The following is a 26,255-nucleotide window of genomic DNA, read 5'->3' as shown; positions in this document are numbered from 1 at the left end:
ACACACACACACAATGCTCACCTTCTCATTAGTATTCTAGGATTTTCTGTGTGTGAAAAATCTTTTTTAAGAATCTACTAAATACTTCTTCAGTTCTTTATCCATAGGGAAGGGGAAGTGATCCACAAATACTTATTGTATACCTAATAAAATATTAATATTGGTAGCCAGCATTTTTGAGCACTTGCCTCATACCAGGTATTGTACTAAATGTTTTAAATACATTATTTTATTTTATCCTTACAATTGTCCTTTGTAGGAGGTATTTCTGGTTTATCGATGAAGAAGCAGACTTGGAGAGAGTCTGCACAGTGCTTATAGTGCCATGGCTTATAAGTAGAGGTGCCAGAATTTGAATCCAGGACACCTGACTTTACAGTCCATGCTGTTAACAATTTCATTCTATTTCTTTTCTATGTGCTGGGCATTTTGTAGATAATCTGGGAAGTTCAAAGAAATGAAAATCCAGTCTCTGACCTAAAGTTCTTATACAGTATGTAGAATGAGAATACCTGTCATAGGATAAAGTTGGTCAAGTACTTATGCCTCATGCTGAATGAATAAAATAGATAACAAAAGCCTGCCACACCGGCCACTGAAGATTGGAGTGGGGAGAAAACTTATAGTGTAAGGAGGTCAGGTGGTCTTTGGAAGTTATTTATTTTATTTTTATTGTTTCCATAAGTTATTGGGGTATTGGGGTGCAGGTGGTATTTGGTTGCATGAGTAAGTTCTTTAGTGGTGATTTGTGAGATTTTGGTGCACCCTTCACCCAAGCAGTATACACTGCACCATGTTTGTATTCTTTTATCCCTCGTCTCCCTCCCACTCTTAACCCCTAAGTCCCTGAAGTCCATTGTATCATTCTTATGCCTTTGCATCTCCATAGCATGGCTCCCACATACCAGTGAGAACATATGATGTTTGGTTTTCCATTCCTGAGTTACGTCACTTAGAATAATAGTCTCCAGTCTCATCCAGATCACTGCAAATGCTGTTAATTAATTCCTTTGTATGGCTGTGTAGTATTCACTCATATATATATATATGTATATATATATACATATATATGATGTGATATATATATGTGTATATATACATATATATGATGTGATATATATACATATATATGATGTGATATATATATACATATATATGATGTGATATATATATATACATACATATATATGTGTGTGTGTGTATATATATATATATATATATATATATCACAGTTTCTTTATCCCCTCATTTATTAATGGGCATTTGGGTTGGTTCCATGATTTTGCAATTGTGAATTGTGCTGCTATAAACATGTGTGTGCAAGTATCTTTTTCAAATAATGACTTCTTTACCTCTGGGTAGATACCCAGTGGTGGGATTGCTGGATAAAATGGTAGATCTACTTCTAGTTCTTTGAGGAATCTCCACACTATTTTCCATAGTGGCTGTAGTAGTTTACAGTGCCGCCAGCAGTGTAGAGGTGTTCCCTGTTCACCGCATCCATGCCAATATCTGCTGTTTCTTGATATTTTTATTATGGCCATTCTTGCAGGAATAAGGTGGTATCACACTGTGTTTTGATTTGCGTTTTCCTGATCATTAGTGATGTTATATGCAAATGGCCAACAAACATATGGAAGTCATTTTTAGCACAAAACTTGCCTCCCATGGCCATGATCAACAAAGTGCTATGGGGACATAGCTAAAGAATCAGGAGCCCATCTGGTGATAGCTTCGGCTGTGGATGATTTAAACTTCAGTCTTTTCCTGATTGAGGACTTCTCATTCCACGTCTCTAATGGTGATATTCTTAGTCATCTTTTCTGGCAAAATAAGTGGTTGTTTCTAAAATTAACTTCCCAAGTGTTAGTTTAACTAATGAAGGGAGTGTTTCCCAGTTTCACTGTTCTCTAGCTGTAGATCTCTGGAGTATATTCCATGTGCCAGTGTTTTCACATGCAGAACTAGGGCATTGGTTAATGTAGAGAGACTTCAGGTGCTACCCATGATACAGCCATGGCTGCAAGCAATAATGGGAAGGGGAACAAGACGGTCAGAGACTGGGCCACAGTTTAGACCTGCCCCTTTATCAAATGCAGCTATGAGGAATGGGGTGGACACCATGCTATGGCATCAAAGGCCAGATTGCCTCATCCCTTTATGGAAGGTGCTTGAATTTCTCTTCTCTCCAAAGCCATTTAAGGAATCTGGGACAGTCCTGCCATTTCTGACCATAATTTTCCCATATCAGAACTCCTAAGAAAGAAACAATGCTAATAAATTATGTTCACCTTTAACATAACTCTACACCAGGGAAAAAGAGGAAGCCAATTTTGCTTTTATTGTTGCCTTTTGCTTTTAAAAATGTGTGACTAGAAAAGTAGGGAAACAAAAAGAGGCATGAAGTTTTCTTGCCAATAAAAGCACACTTTTTTTGGGAGTCATGCATGGGGGAGAGTTGGGCCTTCAACAGAGAGATGTCTTTGGACACCCACCATAGTTTGTCAGTTGCAGATGTTAATGAAACCAGGCCTGGTGACTGAAGGGGAAAATGGAATATGAAAGCAAAATGAAAGAAGCCTATGAAGCAAGCATGTCATTTCTAAATGAAAGTTTCATGCAAAGGAATTGAGTCTTTTCATAGCTGAAAATGGAATCTTTAAATAAGATAAAATAAAAGGATGCCATGGCTTGTTGCGAGTTCTGTAATGAAATACAGTTTTCCTAATACCGTGTGACCTGCATTTCTCCCTGCTTTATGGGTGCTATTCCTTGACGTACAAACCCGTATTTTCTCAAGTCAGCATTTGATGATGGATGTCAAAATACAGGCCATGTATTATGCATATAGCATTACCGATTTAAGGTGTTTACTTGTCAAGTTGAAGAAATTCAAAAACGTCACATCCACTGAATCTGCACAGCTGTCACTTCCAGTTTTTCATGCTTTTGAATGAAACTTCTGATGAAAACAGTTTAGTTTTCCCCTTCACCATCCTAGAGGAAGAAAACAGCTAGCATTTAAAAATGCATGTTTTTGGTTATGTGGTTGGCTGAAAAACATATATTCCAAAGTTTGAAAAGATGGACGCTACAATGTCAATCAAAATGACTTACCCTTTTCATAGTATATTAATGTAAAGAATCAATTTAAATGCAGTCAGGGAATGGATATGAAGTAAAACTTTGTTTTTCTTTTTGAAAGTATGGCACTCAGTGATAAGAAATGTATACACAGGAGAGCAGAAAGTAAGAAAACCCTTTTATATTTCTCTGGCATTTTATGCATTATGCACCTCCAAAACAACAGGCAATTATTGAGCTCCCGTATTTCATTCCTGACTCACACCTAGCCAAAATGCCAGACTCAACACAATCTTGTCACATTGCTGGAAAGTGAGTCAGGGATCTGGTCACATAATAATCTATTTGGAGTTTTGTCCTTGGAAATTTAGCAAGTGACTTTGTTCCTAAAAGTCCCTAATACATTGATAAGCCCATGTAGCATTCCGCTGAGGGCAAAAATGAGAAACCGAAGTGAATGTGAATGCTTGCCTGTCATCTAAATGTAATTGCATTGGGTCTTGCCACTTGCGTGGAGCTGCCGTATGCTTCGTTAGAAAAATTAATTTTCACCAGATGAATGTAGGAGGTAAATAGGTTTCTAATACTGATATGTGTCCATGCAAAACCTTAACGAGGCAGCCATTCTGCCTAGCCAGGATATTTCTCACTCTCAATAAACTGAAAGTTACAGTTGTTCCAACCTCTTCCAGGTATGTACTTGGCTTGGAACTGAGACCCAAAGAAGCCCAAACTGCAAAATCAGAGACCAAGCAGGCTGCTTTCCAATTTTCCTGTGTCCACATATACCTTATGTGGTCTGTGTTGGGCACACTGGGAAGTTCAAGGGATCAGCCATAAGCAGGTGGCATATACATTAGTCAGGAGGATTTAGATGCAAGTAAACTCCTTCTCCATTTAGCTTAAACATAAAGAAAAAATGTGTACATCTTATTATATTGTGTGTACATATATGTATAAATACATTTGTGTGTGTGTGTGTGTGTGTGTTTATGTGTATACAATCTCACGTAGGGAGAAATCCTGAGGTGGGATGGCTCCAGGCTGCTTGCCCCAGGAACTCCAGGATAGCTCTTCCTGTCATTCACTTGAGCCAATATCACTAAGTTAGTTATGCCCTCAGCTGGTGCCTCAGTTCCTGGCACTACAGGCACATAAAACAGTGCTCAGTAAATTAAAAGAGAATCTCTTCATATGTGTTTCTTTTTAAGAGCAAGGAAACACTTCCTGAAAGCCCCAGGAAGATTTCCTGACACCTCCCATTGGCCAGAACTCTGTGAAAACTGAGGCCTAAGTCACTCACCAGCAAGAAGATAAGCAATTGATTGGTTTATGGTAACAGGCCAGGTTAGGTTATGTGGTGATAACAACAACAACAAACAAACAAACAAACAAATCTCAGCGGCTTAAAGCAACACAGCTTTATTCTTCACTCACTCAGAATGCTTTGTGGGTCTGGGTAACTGTCCAGGGCTGCTGTCTAGCCTTCATCTCCATAGTAACCTGTATCCTCACGGTTGCTATGGCCTGGGAAGAGAGAGATGGCTGTCCAATACCTGAACCAGCAGTGATATGCACTGCTCTGCTCACTTTTCATGGGCCAGAGCATTTCATGTGTCACATGGCCATACCTAACTTCAAGGGGGCACAGGGTATAATTTTCCTGTGTTCCTGGAAAGAGATGAGAGCCAAAATCTATGAGCAGAATAAATAATTGATATGGAGTCTGGATTTTTTAGGGAACTATGAAGTGAGTTACGATTATTTATAATGGTTTCCTACCCTGTCCTTCTAAAGAATTAATCATCAGAGTTTATCCTGGGAATGCTAATTGTTGACCTGTGAATAATGCATAAGCTACATTTTTGGGGTTGTGTGTATAGAGTGTACTCTGATTATTTCCAAATTTTCTACTTCTCTGACTTTTCTTCCTCCTCTGTTTCCTTCCCACTAGGGTTCACACCTCCAGGAATGGATAGATCCTCTCCAGATAACAGCCCAGTGCACGGGATGTTACGTCAACCATCCATCACAACTGGGGTCAACATCCCCATCATCACTGAACTAGGTAAGGGTCAATGTCAGCTTTGGGGGGAGTTTTTGTTCTCTCTTTCAAACCATACAGGATATGAGGAGGTTGGTTTGTTTCTTAGCCCTTTCAACTTTGTAGCTGCTATGGGGTTTGTTTTGAGGGGGCTGGGAGGAAGGTATGGGTAGAAATATGGCAGATTACTGGAAGGGAAAACTGATCTATCTTTCTTCTGAGATGAATAGACAGTTTCCTTCATGCTGGTCACTGTTTTCAAAGGAGCATGAGATGATGGATTTGCGATTGGGGCATTCAATTGGGAATGGAGAGGAAAGGAGGAAAGGCTTAGTTCATGGATTCTTTCTGGTGATTTTTACTGTAAGAACCTCTTTTGAGCATTCTGATTGGACAGCTCCTAAAATCTGAGCCCTCCACTGATCTACAAAGTCTCGGATCTAAGCCAAACCCATTTTAGGAACAAGGTAAAAGCCCTGGGCTAATGTGTAATAACTCTACATTTAATGTATCGTAGTTGAATATCTCAGCCAAAAGCCATTTTCAACAAATGCCATCCTGGCCCCCAAAATGATGGGGTTTTGAGGGCCATGTTGGTTGGACAATAGAATCTAACTTCTAACCTGGCCATGGCACTCCCTGTTACCATTAGTGGAGTGTGCAAAACTGTAGAGTGGCCTCTTCCCCCAAGACAAATGCAAACTACCTGTGGTCCGGGGTCCCTTTACTTGAGAATGTTTCCTCTGTTATTCCCTCACTGTCTTCTTTTTCTGTACTTTCCTCCACTCCCTTTCCCCAACCCTTAAATGCTGTATCCAATTAGCTAAACCGGGCAAGTTGCCTTTGGTATCAGTCAATCAGGAAAAAAACAGTGGGACGCACATTCTAATGATAACTGAACTGGGTAAGAAGCACTGTTTTCCTTCACATCAGTATCTCCTTTTGTTCTGTTGTTGGTGTTTCCAACTATCATCAGCTTGTTTTTATTTCACCGGCTGTAACAGAAAGGCTACCCCATGGCACTGCTTTGAATGTGTTTTATTTGTGGCTCTGGTTGGAATCGACTGTCTTGTTCTGGCCTTTCTTAATGATTTTTTCCCCACACAGCATCAGTAAACCTTTGATCACACCCATCTGACCTGGCAGTTGTTTCCAAAGCATCTTTGCTCTAATTCATTTTCTCTGGCCTGAGCCTTTTTTCCCCACTTTTTTTTTGTCACCCTGCTCTCCCGCCTTCTCCCTTCTACTCCTCTTCCAACACACTGTCAGTTTGAATGACATGTCTTTACAGCTCTCAGAGGAAGTCAAAGGAGAATATCAAAATTTTAAGATAAGAAACCTAAGATGGCGCCTTCCCTCCAGCTGTTTATTTTTCTTTATTCTGACTTTATTTGCCCTTCCCCCCCCCACTAGGGCATTTCTCAGAAGCTCTGGTTCTGAAACCATAAAAACACCCGGCCCCTAGGGAACCTTTTTTACTAAAGGCAGATTTCAAGAAGGGTGCAGAGGATAAGGTTAGCAGCCACCCAGATGCAACATTGCACTCTGGCCCCCAATCCCAGCCCAGAATCCTCTCTGGGAGATTCACAATGGACTCAGGTGGAAGATAAAGGCCTCCAGTCATGACTGCATTTGTTAGGTTCTTCCCCACTTCCCCGTGACTTGGTTAATAACCCCATGAAGGGCACCCATCAGCAGCAGGTCTCAGAACTGGGGATTGATCTTCTAAATAGAGACAGCAAAAGTGCTGCTCAGCAGAGGGGTGGATAGAGAGGTGGGAGCACCTGCCTTCACATGACTCACAAATGAAATGAACACTCCATTTTCTTGGCCCAAAAATATATTTCAAAATAAGGGAGCAGGCTTTCAACACAGTAATCTTGCTTGCAAGGTGTCTAGAAACTAAGGAATAGATTGTCCACCACTCAGCAGTGCATTATTGTAGGTATAGCTGTTTATCAGGACAAATTAACTCAGATCAGGGAGTATCACACTATTTTCTCTTTCCAGCTGTAGGAGGGGTATCTTTTTCATGTTTAGTGTAGTTGTTTAAAAGCCCTAGGTTTCTGGATTGCTCTCCTCAGAACTGGAGGGCCACAAGAGACCCAGGGCTCATGTGGTCCACACCTCTGGTTGGAAAATTAATCCAAACATCTCCATCTCACAAACCTACAGCAACATTTCAGAATCCTCACTGCCAGGAATTTCATTTTCTAATTGGAATTCACATGCCGCTGACTAACTAGGATATCTTAATTTGTCATTAGTAGATGAGAAAAGGAAAAGCTTGGTGCCCCAAACCTAAGGCAACAATTCTGGTATTTGATTAGCATCATTGACTCTCCTGAAGCCTTTGTCCCACACCAGATTTCTTCCTTGTGTTCAGAGAATCTTTCAGGTGCCCACACCACCCTTGTCTTCTGCCTTGAAACCTATTTCTTTAGCCGCTATACCGCCCTCCTCAGACCACTTCACCTCCCACATCCCCCACAAATACTCCTTATTTATCTACGTGTTCTGAGATGTGTTCTGCATTATGCCAGGCCAGTATAATGAATTTTAAGAGACACAGAGGGCACCAAGGCCACACAAGCTTTCAAAGCTGTGTAGCACATTCCACTCTTCATCTACTTGGAGCCTCTCAACTGACGTTAGCATGGCAAAGGCTCCTTTGAGTCTCACAAGAAAGGACTGTGTTAAAGCTGTTTCGCCTGACTATTCCAATTGTATTTGACCACATATGCTTTGGGGTGATTACGTGGGTACCTCTTATCACCCACATAATTACTGTTCTGTGAAACAGGCCTTGAGTAGCACTGCTTGCTCTCCTTCTGAGACTCGGTATTTCAGAACGATATACAGGGTATTCACTGGACCCTGGCTAGTCTCTTGGAGGGCTTTTCCCATTGCCCCAGATGTCTAGCTCACTGACAATTTGGAGTCCCCTCCCCCTACTTGGAGTCACTTCACCTCCATATCTGGTACCAACCCTTCCCTGTCTTCCTGATAAGAGGTAACAGATGCTGTGCTTTTCAGAGCATTGCCACACACACCATTGGTGGCTATTACAAGTAACTAAAACCACATTCTTCCATATGTGGTCTCCAGTTTACATTTTCTGATTCACAAATCAGAAAGACTAAATGGTGGCCTACAACATCCCTTTGGACAAGTGAAGGGAGGTGATGAAAAACTACCTCTTGAAAGACCCCTGGGCAAGACCTTCAGTGTTTCCAAGAGAGGCAGAGGGAAACTGGGCATTTTCATGCTGTAATGGGTGGACAGGTATTTAATGCCGGAAGGGAGATCATGACAGCAGCTGGTATTTATCAAGTCATGGCATGATCCAGATGCTGGGCCAGGCTTACTGGGCACAATCCCATTCGTATGAGCCTCCTGACAGCCTCATGAGAGAGCTGCTATAACTCCTCAATTTTACAGAGACAGAAACTAAGGTGTAGAATGATGAAATGCTTTGCCCAAGGAAGTTGGCAGCACAGGCTGGACTGAAGCCCAGTTGTCAGAGCCTGGATTTTGGACTTAGACCACTAGCCTGCAATTCAATTGCTGCTGAAACAATGGGGACCCAAATGTGACCAATTTTGGAAGAACAGAGCAAAGATTTTCCCCATTAGAATCTTTCTCTAGGGAAACAAGATGGTGTCATTTAAAAATACTAATTCCATGCCTAGCCTTTCATGCTAGTATCATTTATTCTGCTTCATACAATAAACAAAAGTTTTTTTTTTTTTTTAAAAAGAGTTATCAAGAAAGTTGCTTAAAAAATTAAAACAATAACTCTAGATAAGAGAATTAGCTGTTGAATCAGGGAAAGGAAACCTCATCTGTTCTCTAAAATAATTATTTTAGAAATTGTGAGTGCCCCCTTCTTCCATCCCCTCACCAACTTTCCCCCTATTACTTGCTCTGCAAAACTGATAATTTCCAAAGCCGAGATGGGAATGGAAATTAATTTGTCATTTAATCTTTAATAAGTTAAAGACATCTGAGTGACACAACTAATCAGTCTGCACGTACTTGCAGGAGGAGTCCTTGAGGAATCCTCAGATGGAAATGAAATACAGCATCCAATGCTGCATCTGCTTGAATGCAAGCACATAAAAGATTGAGCTGTTTAGGAGGGGAAAGGGAGAACGTGGGCGTCCCCATGCAACTCAAAATTCAGAGCAAGTCCTTGTCAGCAAGCAGCAGGAGACAGACAGTCATCCGTCCCACCTGGAGTTTCCTGAGTATTAAACACGGCTTATTGGGTGTGGACCTGGATTTAGGGCCTGGGACCCGGGGAACAACCCAGGCCAATCCCAGTGGGTAGGCTGCGGGTTATGCCTGCGGGTGAATTCCTTGCTATCTGCCTTTGCTGTGCTCCCCTTCCAGCGCTCTTTAATCCCAATAAGCTGCTTTCTTTTCATTGTGGCTAAAATGACTATCCCAGCATGGCTGCTCATCATTGAAATATGTCCATCTCTCAAAGGACTTGGTTACCAAAAAACACTGGGAAGTGTTTTTAGGTCATGATCCTAAAGCTATGCCAAAAGACTGGCAGCACAGTCTGTTGGTCCTCCAGCGGCCTGCCGTGGAGCAAGCCTGCTTGAACTCTTTGCTCTCCAGGTCTCAGACACTTAAACAGTGACACAGGAACAGTCCATTGAGTCCCACTGCCCCCCTTACCCGAAGATCCATCTACAGCTTATTCCATGCTTTTGTTTCCTTCTCAATGACTTCAGTGTTTCTAAACCAGTAGCCTGGTCTCCCTCTGGCTTCACTGCCTGTGTGTGGTCTTCAGAGCTAATTCTTATTTTATGCTTTTTCTAGTGAACGATACTAATGTTCAGTTTTTGGACCAAGACGATGATGATGACCCCGATACAGAACTGTACCTCACGCAGCCCTTTGCCTGCGGGACAGCGTTTGCCGTCAGTGTCCTGGACTCGCTCATGAGTGCGGTGAGTTATCCTGTTCCCTCCTCCTCACTCAAGGGTGGAGGATGTGCCAATAGAGCACCTCCAACCTTTGAGGCTCTGGGCTGCACTGGGGCCACAGTGGAGAGCAAGACTCCTAGAAGCTCACACCCTAGAAGGGGAGACCTACATTATAAAACCATCACACAAGTAAATGTTTGATTATAAATTCCTCAAGTGCAAGGAAGGCAAGGCAGGCTAGGAGGAAATATAGGTGAGGGCCTGACCTGGTTTTGGGGATCCCGGAAAAATTCCCCAAGGAAGTTGTACATTTTATGCTAAAATTGGAGCCATAAAGAGGGGAGATCTTGGGGGAAGAGCATTCTCTGAAGAAGAAAGAAAGCAAATGCAAAACCTGGTGATGGGGGGGACCTGAGGCTCCCAAAGAATGCAAAGAAACCCTGTGAGGCTGGACCATGATGAAACAAGGGTGCAGGAGGATGGCCAAGGTTAGACCTGCAGGACCTTGAAACCCATTTTCATAGTTTTGGACTTTTTCTTAAGAATAATGAAGAGGCACTGAAGGATTTTAGTTGGAGAGTGACATAATCAGGTTCATGCTTTAAGGGGATTGCCTTGGCTGTTTTAGGGAGGATGATTCAGAGGTACAAGATGGTGGCAGGGGATCTGAGTAAGAGGCTGTCATGGCTTGGACTAGGATAGAGCTGGTGTCGGGATTGAGGGAGGTGGATGGAGCTCAGAGGTATTGGGCAGTACAATTAATAGGACTTGGGAAAAGATTGAACATGAGCAGAAGGTGGAGAGGACAGTGGGTCAAAGGTAACTGCCAGGCCTGTCACTGAGACTGAAGTCCTTGGGAGAGAACCAGTCATGGAGGCAAGGCCTGGCTGGGTATCTGCTGCAGGGAGGAGTTAGTGGCAGATGCAGGAGAGTGGGCTGGCCGGGGGATCAAACACATCTTTGGTTTCTTTTATAACTTGATGTGCATCTAGCAATCAGGCATTTGTTTTTTCACTTTTGCAACCAAAAAACAAATAACGATTAAAAATGGGTCCCAACATAATGGAGCCATCTTTCACTGCAAAAGGCAAAAGTAGACATTTAGAATGAGTCATAACCTGGGTATTATGAAGTCTTCCCACTGAGCATCTTTATTTATTATATAGAAAAGCTTCTTTATTTTGGAGTTCTCAAATTCTCAATTTGTGAAAATGCAGACATAGGCTGAACAAAAACTGACCTTTGGAGAATCCATGATAAAGAGCTTTTCTGAACACATTAAAACCATAAACAGAACTCAGAGTTTTTACACAGGTATATTTCTTAAAGTGCTGAAGGTTATTCTCCTGAATGTGCTAAACAACTGATATGCTAATTATGCACTGGTCTCATCTATTCATTAAATAATGCTAATCCCAGAAGGACCTCTATTTGAGGAAAGAAAAACATAAAGCTTTTTAAGACTAATTTGGGTTATTCTGTATGCCTGAACATTGTCCAACTGCAAGCATATCTTAGTTAAAAATCAGGATTTTGGATTTAAAAATGATTGTGAAATGACATTCATCTGAATTAAGGTTGACTGGGCTTCATGCCATGCCATGACTTTCCAAGCCAACAAGGAGATAAAATGGTCCTTGGAAAAGGGCTCCCTTGGTTTCCTGGGGCTCATGATCTTTCTTATGGCCTGATGATACCAAGGCTAACCTTTCTAGCTGCTAGTGATGTTGGGCTCAGTTTGGGCAAACTCCTTGAGCAAGCCAGAAGGAATGATAGAAGCCTCAAGATGTGTTCCTAAGAAGACCATATTCTCAGTCCTAGGCCTCATATTCTGCAAATCCAGTTTCAAATGGATTTTGGTAATTCATCTCATTAGAAATTTTTATTTTCGTTCTGATCCTAATTACAGAGATTTCAGAAAACTGTTCTAAGAGCTGGTTAAAGTATTTACAGTAGAATTTTTTTCTTCAGAACTACAAAATAATCATAACATTTTTAAAATTCCAAATTTATAAAATTGTTTATGTTTCTACATATCAGATATTCAGTATGTTTCTAGCAGGACTGGCTATATAATTTGCAAGGTCACTTTTCATGAATTACTAAGAATTTCAAAATGGTGACAGCAGAGTATTAAAACAAATGAGACTTGGGGCTGGGCGTGGTGGCTAACGTTTGTAATCCCAGCACTTTAGAAGGCCGAGGTGGGCAGATCACTTGAGCCCAGGAGTTTGAGACCAGCCTGGGCAACATGGCGAAACCCTGTCTCTACTAAAAATATAAAAAAATTAGCTGGGTGTGGTGGTGCGCACCTGTAATCCCAGCTACTTGGGAGGCTGAGGCATGAGAATCGCTTGAGCCTGGGAGGTGAAGGTTGCTGTGAGATGATATAGCGCCACTGTACTCCAGCCTGGGTGACAGAGTGAGACCCTGTCTCAAAAAATAAAATAAAATAAAATAAAATAAAATAAAATATAAAATAAAATAATAAAACAACAGAGACGTGTCTGACTATGGCCCTGTGCAACTACATAGGCTGAACACCCATGAAACCAGCCCTGTTTCCAAGGAATAAAATCAGTTTGAGCACCAGAGAACTTCTTCTCAACACAGCCAAAGGGGCATATGGTAGCCACAGGGTGGAGGTGGGGGCCCATCTGGATTTGAGTTGCACAAGCATCTATATCATCAGTAGGTAGTCAGTTCTTGGAAATTCAAATGAGAATTTAAAGTGAATTGATTTGAAATTTTTAAACAAGCCATCTCCCATCTCCTTTGAAATGCAAACAAAAATGTTTGGGATAGTGTGACTAAGGCATGTTTGGATGCAATAGTATGGGAGCAGCATGTCTTCTGCATTCTAGCCTAGGATAAAAGGGTGTCAGGAATCTGGTAACTGTCATTGTATTTATCGTCAGGAGCATCATTTACTAAGGGCCCAGAACTGTGCGAGGCACTTTAGCTATACTACTGAATCTTTTGGACAATAATGTGAATATTCTTCGTTTAAGTGTTGAAGCAAGACATATTTAAGTAAGTCATTGATGGTAACTTTTCAAATCATTAATCAAAATGCCTATCAAATTATTCCAGGTCTTGTTTTCATTGTCTAGGAAGAACAAGCTTCATAATGAGGTCTTGAGTAGAATCCAGTTGGATCCAGATGTTTTGATAAAATGTTACCTATGATTTCTTTGCATTCTACCCCAACCCTAATGTATGAAAAAGCAGATTAGTCAAGTGCCAAGGCAGTAACTAGAAGGAAGAAAAAGGGCTGTCAGGAATATAAATTGAGAAAGTGAGACTCCTCCAAACAGCAAGAGACACAGGTGAACTTTCATTGCAGGCATTCACTCATAAGCAACATCACAACATCCACACACAAATGTCTTCAGATGTCGACAGTCTCCTTTTTCTAGCACTCCTCCCCAAATTGTCATTTAATCATGTGTCTAAACATTCTCTGAATATTGTCCTTCATAACCCAACTCCTGCTGCTTACTGCTTCATTTGTTAAAAGAATAATATTTTGATTCATCACAGGCATCCCTAGAACAGATCAGCATGTTACAGACATGGCCCTGTGGCTTTATCTCACAAATCAACAGCAGAAACACAGGATGAGAGGGAATAATTAGGTTTTTGGATATATGTCTCTAAGAAGATCACAACTTAGAAATGTATTTTTCAGAATGATACCATCTTGATGCACACAGTCGCACCAGATGAAAGGAATCCTCTCTGTTTTTAGGGGTGAGACTCACATATGAGTATTCAGATTTCTTTTTCATCCAGCAATCACTTTCGCCCAACCCCAGCCCCAATTTAAGCTCCACTTGGACCCTGAAAAGTGAATACTGGACATGGACTCAAGAGCCAGATGGCTTAGATCTGGATTTCAGAACTGCTGTTTACTGGCTGCCTAACCTTAACCTCTCTGTGCCTCAGTTTTCTCATCTTTAAAATGAAGATAATAATAGTACCTATGTCACAGGGTTGCAGAGATGAGTAAATGAGTAAAGGTTGTAAAGCAATTAGAGCAGTGCTTAGCACTTGACAAGCTCTGTATGTATTTATTGTTGCTAGTGTCTTTAATCAATACATTTATTGGGCACTTACTGGACACCAGGCATGATTCCCCATGCTGGGGATTCAGTTGTATACTACAAGGCTACAGTAACCAAAACAGTAAGGTACTGGTACCAATACAGAGATATAGATCAATGGAACAGAACAGAGCCCTCAGAAATAATGTCACATATCTACAACTATCTGATCTTTGACAAACCTGACAAAAACAAGCAATGGGAAAAGGATTCCCTATTTAATAAATGGTGCTGGGAAAACTGGCTAGCCATATGTAGAAAGCTGAAACTGGATCCCTTCCTTACACCTTATACAAAAATGAATTCAAGATGGATTAAAGACTTACATGTTAGACCTAAAACCTTAAAAACCCTAGAAGAAATCCTAGGCAATACCATTCAGGACATAGGCATGGGCAAGGACTTCATGTCTAAGACACCAAAAGCAATGGCAACAAAAGCCAAAATTGACAAATGGGATCTCATTAAACTAAAGAGCTTCTGCACAGCAAAAGAAACTACCATCAGAGTGAACAGGCAACCTACAAAATGGGAGAAAATTTTTGCAACCTACTCATCTGACAAAGGGCTAATATCCAGAATCTACAATGAACTCAAACAAATTTACAAGAAAAAAACAAACAACCCCATCAAAAAGTGGGTGAAGGACACGAACAGACACTTCTCAAAAGAAGACATTTATGCAGCCAAAAAACACATGAAAAAATGCTCATCATCACTGGCCATCAGAGAAATGCAAATCAAATCCACAATGAGATACCATCTCACACCAGTTAGAATGGCAATCATTAAAAAGTCAGGAAACAACAGGTGCTGGAGAGGATGTGGAGAAATAGGAACACTTTTACACTGTTGGTGGGACGGTAAACTAGTTCAACCATTGTGGAAGTCAGTGTGGTGATTCCTCACGGATCTAGAATTAGAAATACCATTTGACCCAGCCATCCCATTACTGGGTATATACCCAAAGGACTATAAATCATGCTGCTATAAAGACACATGCACACGTATGTTTATTGCGGCACTATTCACAATAGCAAAGAGTTGGAACCAACCCAAATGTCCAACAATGATAGACTGGATTAATAAAATATGGCACATATACACCATGGAATACTATGCAGCCATAAAAACGATGACTTCATGTCCTTTTTAGGGACATGGATGAAACTGGAAAACATCATTCTCAGTAAACTATCACAAGGACAAAAAACCAAACACCGCATGTTCTCACTCACAGGTGGGAATTGAACAATGAGAACACACAGACACAGGAAGGGGAACATCACACTCCGGTGACTGTTGTGGGGTGGGGGGAGGGGGGAGGGACAGCATTAGGAGATATACCTAATGCTAAATGACGAGTTAATGGGTGCAGCAAACCAATATGGCACATGGATACATATGTAACAAACCTGCACATTGTGCACGTGTTCCCTAAAACTTAAAGTATAATAATAATAATAAAAAGTCAAAAAAAAAAGAAAGATGAAGACCTTGCCCTCATGTTATTTAAACTTTCATTCTAGTGGGTTAAGAGTAAATAGGTAAGTGAATAAATGAATTAGTGTCACATAAGGATAATTGATTTGAAGAACATGAAATAGCTTGAATACGTGTGGAGACCTCTTTTACCCTCAGTGGTCAGAGTAAAATTATCCTAGGAGGTAACATTGAACCTGACACTGAAAAAAACAGAAGGAGAAAACACTGCAAAGTCCAAAGCTGCACAGTGGTGACAAGCTGGATTTGGTTTGTTGGAGGAAGCAGTTGGAGGCCATTGTGGTTGGAATGTGGTAGACAGGAGAGCAATCAAGAAGGCAAGGCCACTGGCCACACTGAGTATTCTGAGTACAATAGACCACATCCTGCCAAGTTCTAAGTCTAGGATGAGACACTTCAGACTTGGCGAGAGGATCCACCTTCTTCTGAAAGCCACCAGCATCCTCCTAATGCCGCTGTTTATGGATACGCTGGCTAGGACAGAGAGCCTGTCACTGAGTTGATTCTTGAAGTGCAACCCTTGATTATTTTTTTTGTCCAACACCCCATCCTCATGCACTCATTTTAGAAGAAGAAATAGCACAATATATTGGCATAGTACTTGGCTTGATATCTTGTTTCTAATAAAAGATCTGTATAGAAGTCTCGAAATGTCACATTGCAGTCTACATCCACCCCACAGACAACTTCTGCATTTATCAAGTTTTTATTTTTAAATTGAATTTGTTGCCAATATTTTAAAATAAGATTTTATATAAAATCTGGGTTCCTGCCTTCTTTAAATTAGAGTCAGAAGGCAGAGTCCCAGATTCCCATAAAGCAGCTATTGGCTTGAGCTGAGCAGCTGCTCCCTTTAGCCACAGTCCACACTACTTTCTGTTGCATCCCACCAGGCCTGCTTCATTCATGTCCCTTCCCCTTGGTTCATCCCACTGTCCTGGCCTTACCAGCCTCCCGCCTTTTGCTTCTAATCTTACGTGTCTGCATTACAATGTCTGTGGTCAGACAGCATGCTTGGCCTTCTGGTCATTTGCTTGTCCTCTGAGTTAGGAGGTTGTGCACATGATGTCCATTTTCCTTGAGCCTTGGACCTTTCCTAAACAGATACAAATCACACTGAACCATCATTATTGAAGGAGCAGTGAGGAGCTACCTCCTTCTGAGGAGAAAAAGGGGAACCCTACTACAAGAGCTAATGAGTTCCAATGCACACAAGTTGGGAGTGTTGTCATTTTTTTTAGAAAACAAGATTTAATGAAGCTTTAGGTTTGCGGAAAAAGCATATCATAACAGTTTTAAGAGAAAGAGCAGAGAAAAGCAGAGGCCCCTGTTGCTAGTGTACAATACATCTGAGGAGTGTGAATGCCAGCCTATGAAGAGACCCCTGCTGCAGGATCCCCCAGCAGCTAGAGAGAAATTTCAATGTGAGCCAGTTAAGCCAGGTGTGTCTTTTCTCTGCCCACTGCACCACAATGCCCAGGGCAGGAGTTTGCATGTCCAGTGCATTCATATTTTCAGAATAAAGGCAGTGACTTGGAGGAGGGAAACTGGGCCATGAATTAGGACTTGTAGCTTCTGGTCCTGGCTCACTGGCAGCCCTTGCACATTTTTTCTACTGTCTGGGGCCCAGCTGTTAAATGGGAATGATGTTACCCCTTACGACTTTCTGCTAATCGGAGAATGGCAAAGGCATATGAAAATCTTTCACAGAGCAGATACGTATTTCTTAAGATCACATGTAATTACAAAGAAGCAGATTTTGTTGGTATATATGCATGTACATATATGTATATATATTTATGTGTTTGTGTGCACTTATCCTCTCTCTTTCTCTCTTTCACGAACACACATCTTAGATAATATTTGGGAGCTTAGTGGGTAGATGAGTCGGGGTACCCAGAAGATATGATTCCATGTTCTCATCTTTAATGTCAGAGAGCTGGCCTCTGTTTGCCAGAAATGAAATTATGTCAGTAAGACTGGAGAGTGTGACCATCTGGAATGTGGGTTCACATGATTTACTGTTTTTCCTATACTTTCATTAAGGGCCAAACCCTTGAACCTGGTGTTATGGAGAGGCCTGATTTCTCTACCAGTCCAAGCTAACCTAATGCCATGTAATTTTAGTTACATAAACAATTTATTGCTCCGTGACCCTATTTCTTACACTCCACTCAAGAGCCTCTATTTCGACTGCTCACACAGAGACAGAGGGCACATGGCCGTCCCGAGGCAGAGGAGCTAGCAGTGGTGTCAATCGGGTACATGGAGGTATGTCCTGCTAGACTCAGGACAGACCACTGCTGTCACATCAGGCCAGGCAGGCCTGGGATAGGGAAAAAAAATCCAATCATTTTCATCCCTCACGAAAGAAAAATACTAAAAACAAAAATCTACACCATGAAAACTAGCAAATATAAAAAATGGCAGCTATGACATAGAAAATGACAATTTTAGAGCAATTATAAACGAAAGGCAGAGAGCCATTAAAGTTAAGGCAATGTTATTAAAAGATGTGTTAATTTTCAGTTAAATTTTCTATAAAAGACCAATTAGTTTAAAAGGCTTGACAGCATTAACTGTGAAACATAAGCTCCGATAATTATACTTTAAAAAAATAAAAAGAGGAGGATGCTGGGGCGGGTTGCACTTGAAGGCACAGCGGGGCGTGGGCCAAGCAGGCTAGATGGCGCTGTGGGCTCAGGTTTCCCTGTTACAGTGCCTTGGTCCCTCCCCTGGCATTTCATGGTTTCCTCAGTGTCCTTTTACAGGACCTGAGAATCATCAAACTTTAGAGGCCAAGAGGGCCACCCTTGTGTTCTGAGCCAGCTCTCAGAGATTAGAATCAGAACGCCGAGACACCGGGAGAGGGAATTGTCTAAATTGGTTGCATTGCTAGTTGATGGTTCTTTTTATAAATTCCCATTTTTTGAGTATGCTTTGTCTATCAGAAGTTTCACAAATATTCTCATTTAACTCTAATCTATAAATTTTTGTTTTGTCTTGTCTTTTCATCTCTGTTATATGGATGAGGAATTGGAGGCAGAGAAAAGTTAGGCAACTTTTTCATTGTTGTGGCTATTGGATAGAAAAGCAGGCATTAAAAGCCACACTAATTGGATTTGGAAATCTGTACTCATAACCAGGGGGCCATGTTGCCTTAATCAGAAGAAGAGCTTTGCTAGTCAGGTTTGCAAACTTGTCCTTGGCAGTGGGAAGAGGGACTCCTGTCTTCCTTAGACTATGCAAGGTCGCCTGATCCTAGTCTCTGAACAGGATCCTAACTCAGCTGTCTTATACTCCCAAATGTCCATGTGATGCAAGGATAGCTATTGAGAAGGTCTCTGCCTGAAGCATCCCTGAAGACTAACCCTGCCAGAGTTGGAGGTTCTATACAAGAGCTTCCCAGAAGGCTCCTAGCACAGGTATCATGGTAAGGCACAGAAAACACTGGCAGGACAAAAGCTTAGGAGGCAAAGGATCTCACCTACATGATCCTGCCTTTAGTATGCTGTATTCCTTCAATTTTAGCATTTATGTTAACCCAGAAAAAAATGTGTGCCTTCTGGGTCAGGTGAGTTGTAGAGAGGTTTCCTCCACAGGAAGCGCCTTTGGTAATTGGTATTTGAAGTTCTAGCACCTGGTTTGTCCCATGATGCAGAAACAGCCATCACCTATGCAGAAAGCCCTGGAGTGATGCTTAATTGCAGACTGCTGAATGCTCCGTGAAGTGCCCTACCCCAACCGTCACTCCCATCACATAAAGAAATTTGCACCCTCCAATATGACTGACCTGACGCCCTTTTCCAGAAAAGGTATTGTCTTTCCACCAAATTATTCAGATCCTGAAGACATAGGTGTGCAGAACACACCCGTCAGCAATGCTCAGAGTCCTTCTCTGCATCTGAATATCAGGGTATCAAAACAGGAGCAAAAGCATCTGCTGGCAAAAATACATCATCATTCTCTGTCATCACAGATTCTGCTGCCCCACAGCTCTGTTCCTGGATGCCTGCATGGAAAAATCAAGGAGAGCCATCTGGGATGCAGTGCCAGCTCAGAGAGCAGACAATTATGCTCAGAGATATGAGTGGCCCCAGAGTTGTTCAGACACCTGTGAAACCCTGGAACTGACTTTGAAATTGTACCTATTGATGAGCAGTTCTAAAAGTCATGCACTCTTTGACTTTCACACAATTTCAGGCTAAACCAAGGCCCAGCAATTAGTAGGTGCTCAATAAATGTCAGTGACTGATCAAAAAGATTTGGGTATAACTGATTTCAACACAGAAGTGGGAACATGTTAGGGTCAATTACCAAAGACTTGACAAAAAACCTCCCAGGCTGACCTTCTAGATTTATCATTGCAATGGATAACCTATAGTGCCTTTTGTTTTAAAAAAAATTGACTGTGTTTTTATTAGAACAGTTATTCATACTTCTTGATGAAAATTAGGAAAGCACAGAAACATATAAAAGAAGACATATAAAGAAGAAACATAAAAATAAAAAGAAAACATATAAAGAAGAAAATATAAATGGCCTATGTTTCCAACACCAAGGATAAGCATGGTTAATATTTTGGTGTGTTTCCTTCCAAATGGATAGATAAATACAGAATTATCTCATTTTATAGGTTGGTTATTTTTTCCCTTTTCAGTTAATATTTTATCCAGAGTATTTTATTATTTTCTTAGGTGTCATGATTTGCAGAGCCTCCATAGGACTTTATGAGATTCCAGTCTGTGGATGTTCCAGAATCTATTTATTGCTAAATTGTTGGCTATTTAGCTTTTTAAAATTTTTGTTATAGTAATGATTAATCCTGTAATAGAAATTATTGTACATAAATCTTTGAACAAGTAGCAACTTATTATATTGAGGCAAATGTACTGGTTTTTTTTTTAAACAAATATGGACATTTTAAAATTTCTTGATACATATTGTCATGATATCTCCAAGAAACAATTTTACCAATCCACACTCTCATTATACTGAGCCATCTCATGCATTATGGCAAGTGCCGATTGTCATTTTTCCTAGGAGGCCCTTTAACTGTGTTTATGATAGTTTTGAAGCATATCAGTTTTTAATCTGTATATAATGATGTAAATACATATTTTATATAGTGAATTCATAGTTTTTATGCGTAAAAAGTGCATGCTGAACATGAGAACTATCAAGCATCTTGAGATTAAACAGTTTGCTATATTTTTGTGAAGTTGTTTGTGGCTACATTTTTTGCCTTTAACTATTTAGTAACATTTACTTTCTTTTTACAGAAATTTAAAATAAGTGTATTTTCACAGCAGAAAATATATAAAATAAAATTATAGGAAAAAAACCCACAATTCTAAAACCAAGAGTTAACTACTAAGTAGAACTTTTGTGTACTACTTACAGTTACTTTCACATAAACATATCTATCAGTTCAGGTATGCGTTATTTTTCCCTCTGGAAGTCCCCAAATCAGAGCATTATGTACTTTTTGTAATACTTTATGGTAGAAATAAATATGAGTGACCATAATAATAAACAGGATATCATTTTTCTGATAGTTTTCCATTAAACATTGAAGTTTTATATTTAAAAAATAATTCAAAAAGTAATAAGTGCATGATTTGTTATATTATGAAACAGTGTGTATTATCAAGTTTAATAATAAAAATGATCTCTACATTTTATAAACATTAGATAATTGAAAACATTAAAAGGAATCATTAGTATGAAAAAGCCAATTAAAAGTAATATTAAAACTTAAAACCCAGTACCATAAAGATTCAATATTTAAAAGTGGGTCCTCTTAAAATTAAATTTTAAATACAGAAAAAGTTAATTTCCCCAGCCAATAGTTTTGCAGGTATGCATTTTTAACAAGAATTGTGATTCATGATGTTTTGGGGATCCTCCTTTTAAAAAACATTTTAGTATTATATAATTATTACCATGCCATTTAATATTATCTGAACGCACAATATTGATGTCTGTACAATGTAAGTCACGTCAGAGAACCATTGTTTAATCATTACCATATTGTTGAAAAATTTTTATCAGTGAGCCAGTTTCCCCGAAACCATTCATTGAGTAAAATCCCTTCCCCGTGGTATGCAACGCTTTCCTTATTATACAGCAAACTTTCTTGTAAAGAGCCAGATGGTAAATATTTTCAGCCTTTGAGGGCCACATAGTCTCTGTCACAACTACTTAACTCTGAGTTTGTTAGCACCAAAGCAGCCCTAGACAATATATAAACAAATGGACATGGCTGGGTCCCAACAAAACCTTATTTAAAAAAAGTAATGGATGGCAGAGCAAGATTTGGCCCAAGAGTCAGATTTGCCAACTTTTGTATTAAGGTCTTATACCTACTAAGCTATGGTTCTCATAAATCCATTCTGGTTGATCTTCTAATTTTTCACATTGTCTACAATATTTGGTTAGGAAGTCTTTAAAATTTACTATACTACATGAGAGGACAATTTTGTACGACTCTTTCCAGGGGAAATTTAGCATAATTTTATCAAGTTTTAAAAAGTCCAATTCAAATCTGTAATTAGGAATATATCAAACAACAATTTTACTAGAAAAAAAAATTTTACTAGAAAAAATGACATTAAATGGCCTATTTACATGTTAAGGAACATGGAATTTTAATTTTTTCCTAATACTGTCTTCTGTCTCTTCATAGATGATTACTACTTTGCTTTTTGCCTAAAAAAATAGTGATTCTTATTCATGTCCAGTGATTGGTATTAAAGAGAGTATCTGGAATAATAGTGTTAATTCTCCTATGTATCTGACATTTTATTCTCCTTATTTCTAATTTTATTTGTGTTTTTTCAGTTATATTGTCATAAGTTTATTTTTTCAAGGAATTATTTCTCGAATTTAACAATTCACTAAATATCCTCTTGCTAATTCATTAACTGACGCTTTTCATCCTGCTTTTTTTTAAAAAAAGAATTCTTTCAATACTTAATTTTACTTATTATAATTCTGTTGTATTTAATAATAGCATTAAAGGCTCTGAATTTGTCTCTATAGCATTGGCCTCAAGACATGATATTTTTATATGTCATTCTCAAATATTTTTTAATTTTAAAATATTTCATATTCTAAGTTTGATTTCCATCTTGACCTAGTAGTTATAGGATACTTAACAACATTTTTTTGATGCTCTGGAATATTTACTTTTGCCTCTATTATATTGTATTTAATTTTTAAAATGTAGGTTATACAGCTTATACTTTGTTATATGTATTGAGATTTGATGGTTTTAGCCATTGATCTTTTTTTGTAATTGTTGTTACAAAGTTTAGCAAAAATACACTAAATCAACCTGATTATATCCTCAATTTTCTTATCTTTTGATCTATTTGACCTGTAAAAGCTAAAAACAGTGATAGTGGGAATATTTCACATATTACCCTTAGTCCAGATTTATTCTAGTGTAATTCTAATTAGTTTTGCTTTCTATATTTCAGTTATAATATTTGTCCATAAAAAGTTACAGCTTTATTGTGTCAACTATGAATATAAAATTAACTTATCTAACATAATAGTTTAAAATTTTTCTTTGAAGTATACTTTTTTTCTTCCCTTTATCTCTTTTAAAGATATCAGAGTTTGATTTTGGCATTTGAACAAGTCTGAAAATCTTTGCCATTTTATAGGATCATTTAGCTCATTTATGTTTAGTTATATAACATAAGATGCTATAGTCTTGCATTATGTTTTTTACATGCTTCTATCATAATTATATGTTTTATGATCCATCTTTTGGTATGTGGACTGTATTTTGTATGCTTATTTTCTGTAGTGTAAACCTTCCATTCTATTTTTAACTCTAGTTAGTTGTTACCAGCCATTCTATAGATGTATTTTCTAAGTATTATTGTCTAGAAAAATTTAGTAGTTCTTGATTCCTCCTTGTATAAGATCAGGCAATTTTCATGCGTTTACTTCCATCATCATCTCTATCTCATCTCATTTTTCTGACTTTAAAACATAATTTTAGCAATACTATATTAATAGCTAGTTTTGTCATTTTTTTAATAATTAGTTTTGACATTTGCATTCCATTTTGTAATAATATATACAACAATCTTTTACAATTCTGTTTTAAATATATTTTAACAGTAAACCAAATTTGCTCATATTTTCGTTACTAAGGGTTTAAAATTATCTTTAAAGAAGCTAATTTTTGTTTCTGAGTATTTAAAAAAATTAAATCAATAAATCCTTATGTATGCAAAGAGTCAAAAAATATTTCAGTTGCCTTCACAAATTATTGGCAATTTAGCTGTATGTAGAATTTTTGGAACAAATGTGTCCTGTCAAAATTCCTTTGACATTCCTCTTACATTTTCTAGAGAAGCTTCAGCCTAGCCTCATTTTATGCTTGTATTTCTTACAGCATTGTTTTAGGTCATTTTTATTCTCCATTTAATATTTCGAATTCAAATATTCACCAAGTACAGGTCTAGGAGTTGGCCACATTAACTTGCTGAATGCTTTTGATCTGCATCCTAGATTCATTTCCCAGCTCAGTACAGGTTATTTTTGTTTGCTTGTTTTACATGCTTGCATTTTGTTTACAACTTTGATTTGTAAATATTTACTATTTATCACTTGACCTCTGTTGTCTTTTTCTCAGTATCAACCAGCACTCTTATTAAACAAACAAACAAAAATCCCTATATCTTTCTCTATTTAGCTTAGAACTTCCTGGTTTTACTTCTATATCACTAATTGTGTGTGTGTGTGTGTGTGTGTGTGTGTAATTTTGAGCTCTAATACTCATGGCTTCTTAGATTAAAAAGTTGGCCAGTGCAAATTTAGTTGTCTTTTAACTATTTCTTTTTTAAAAAATGAGACACAACATACCATACAACTCATCCATTTGAAGTGTACGATTCAGTGGTTTTCTTTTTAGCATATTCACAGACATGTACAGCCATCACTACAGTCAATTTTAGAACATTTTCATGGCATCAAAAAGAAACTTTGTATTTTAGTTATCCTCCCCTCCCCTACAACTCTACCCATCACCCCACCAGCCCTAAGCCACCACTGATCTACTCATTATTTCTGTAGACGTGCCTTTTCTGGATATTTTATATAAATGGACTCTTGTTGCGGGAAGTCAGGGACCCCAAACGGAGGGACTGGCTGAAGCCATGGCAGAAGAACATAAATTATGAAGATTTCATGGACATTTATCACTTCCCCAATCAGTACTCTTAATAATTTCCTGTGTCTGTCTTTACTTTAATCTCTTAATCCCATCATCTTCGTAAGCTGAGGATGTATGTTGCCTCAGGACCCTGTGATGATTGCGTTAACTGCACAAATTGTTTGTAAAGCATGTGTGTTTGAACAATATGAAATCTGGGCACCTTAAGAACAGGATAACAGCGATTTTCAGGGAACAAGGGAGATAACCTTAAAGTCTGGCTGCCTGTGGGCTAGGCGGAACAGAGCCATACTTCTCTTATTACTGAAAACAGGCAAGGGAAATATTGCTGAATTCTTTCCTCAGTAAAGATTATTAATAATTAACAGCCCTGGGAAAAGAATGCATTCCCAGGAGGGGCCTCTAAAATGGCCGCTCTGGGGGTGTCTGCCTTATGGAGTTGCAGATAAGGGATGAAACACGCCCTGGCCTCCTGCAGCACTCCCAGGCTTGCTAGGATTAGGAAATTCCAGCCTGGCCAATTCTAGTCAGACCGGTTCTCTGCTCCTGAACCCTGTTAAGATGTTTATCAATGACAACGCCTGCACAGAAGGATATGGAAGTTCCTTAGTAATTCTAGTTTCGCCCTGAACTTGTGATCTCACCCTGACCTTCTGCCTTGTGATCTTTTTTTGCCCTTGAAGCATGTGATCTCTGTGACCCACACCCTATTCGTACACTCCCTCCCCTTTGAAAATTGCTAATAAAAACTTGCTGGTTTTGTGGCTCAGGGGGCATCATGGAACCTGCCGACGTGTGATGTCTCCCCCAGACACCCAGCTTTAAAATTTCTCTCTTTTGTACTCTTTCCCTTTATTTCTCAGACTGGCCGACACTTAAGGAAATAGAAAAGAACCGACATTGAGTTATCAGAGGTGGTTCATCTGATAGACTCTCAGTAAAATGTGTTCAAGGTTCATCCATGTTGTAGCATGTATCATTGCATCACTCTTTTTTACAGCCAAATAATACTCATTGCATGGATATAACACATTTTGTGTATGCATTCATTAGCTGATGGAAATTTGGGTTATTTTCACCTTTTGGGTATTACCAATAATGCTGCTATAAACATCTGTGTACACATTTTCATGTGGACATGCATTTTTACCTTGGGTATATACTGTAAGAGTGGAATTCCTGGGTCATATAGCAACACAATGTTCAAACATATGAGGAACTGCCTAGCTGTTTTCCAAAGTGACTGTGTAGCAGGACGAGCTGCAGACAAAACTCCTCAGACACCAAGTTAAAGAAGGAAGAGGTTTATTCGGCTGGGGGCATTGGCAAGACTCCTGTCTCGAGAGCTGAGCATCCTGAGTGAGCAATTCCTGTCCCTTTTA

General features: G+C 39.3%; 1 protein-coding gene and 1 long non-coding RNA gene across 26 annotated transcripts in view; one reads left to right on the top strand and one right to left on the bottom strand.

Annotated features, from left to right (window-relative positions):
* Window positions 1-26,255, top strand: part of KCNMA1 (potassium calcium-activated channel subfamily M alpha 1) — a 770,960-nt gene that overhangs the window by 719,064 nt on the left and 25,641 nt on the right. For 13 of the 25 annotated variants that reach the window (XM_012502971.2, XM_012502968.2, XM_004091158.3 and 10 more), the window contains 2 exons: window positions 5,039-5,152; window positions 9,962-10,092. In XM_012502971.2, coding sequence (XP_012358425.1) covers window positions 5,039-5,152; window positions 9,962-10,092 — 245 coding nt within the window. Of the gene's footprint in view, window positions 1-5,038; window positions 5,153-5,951; window positions 6,033-9,961; window positions 10,093-26,255 lie in introns of all 25 variants that reach the window. The other 12 variants (XM_030799216.1, XM_030799201.1, XM_030799209.1 and 9 more) reach the window with 1 other exon arrangement.
* The window catches only part of LOC105739015, a 97,064-nt gene that overhangs the window by 63,638 nt on the left and 7,171 nt on the right, over window positions 1-26,255 (bottom strand). The window contains exon 2 of the long non-coding RNA XR_001114867.2: window positions 19,471-19,689. This is a non-coding gene — a long non-coding RNA (uncharacterized LOC105739015). The remainder of the gene's footprint in view (window positions 1-19,470; window positions 19,690-26,255) is intronic.

The sequence above is a fragment of the Nomascus leucogenys genome, chromosome 18, assembly GCF_006542625.1.
Source record: "Nomascus leucogenys isolate Asia chromosome 18, Asia_NLE_v1, whole genome shotgun sequence".
Taxonomy (NCBI): Eukaryota; Metazoa; Chordata; class Mammalia; order Primates; family Hylobatidae; genus Nomascus; species Nomascus leucogenys.
This window is presented reverse-complemented; position numbering and strand designations above follow the sequence as displayed.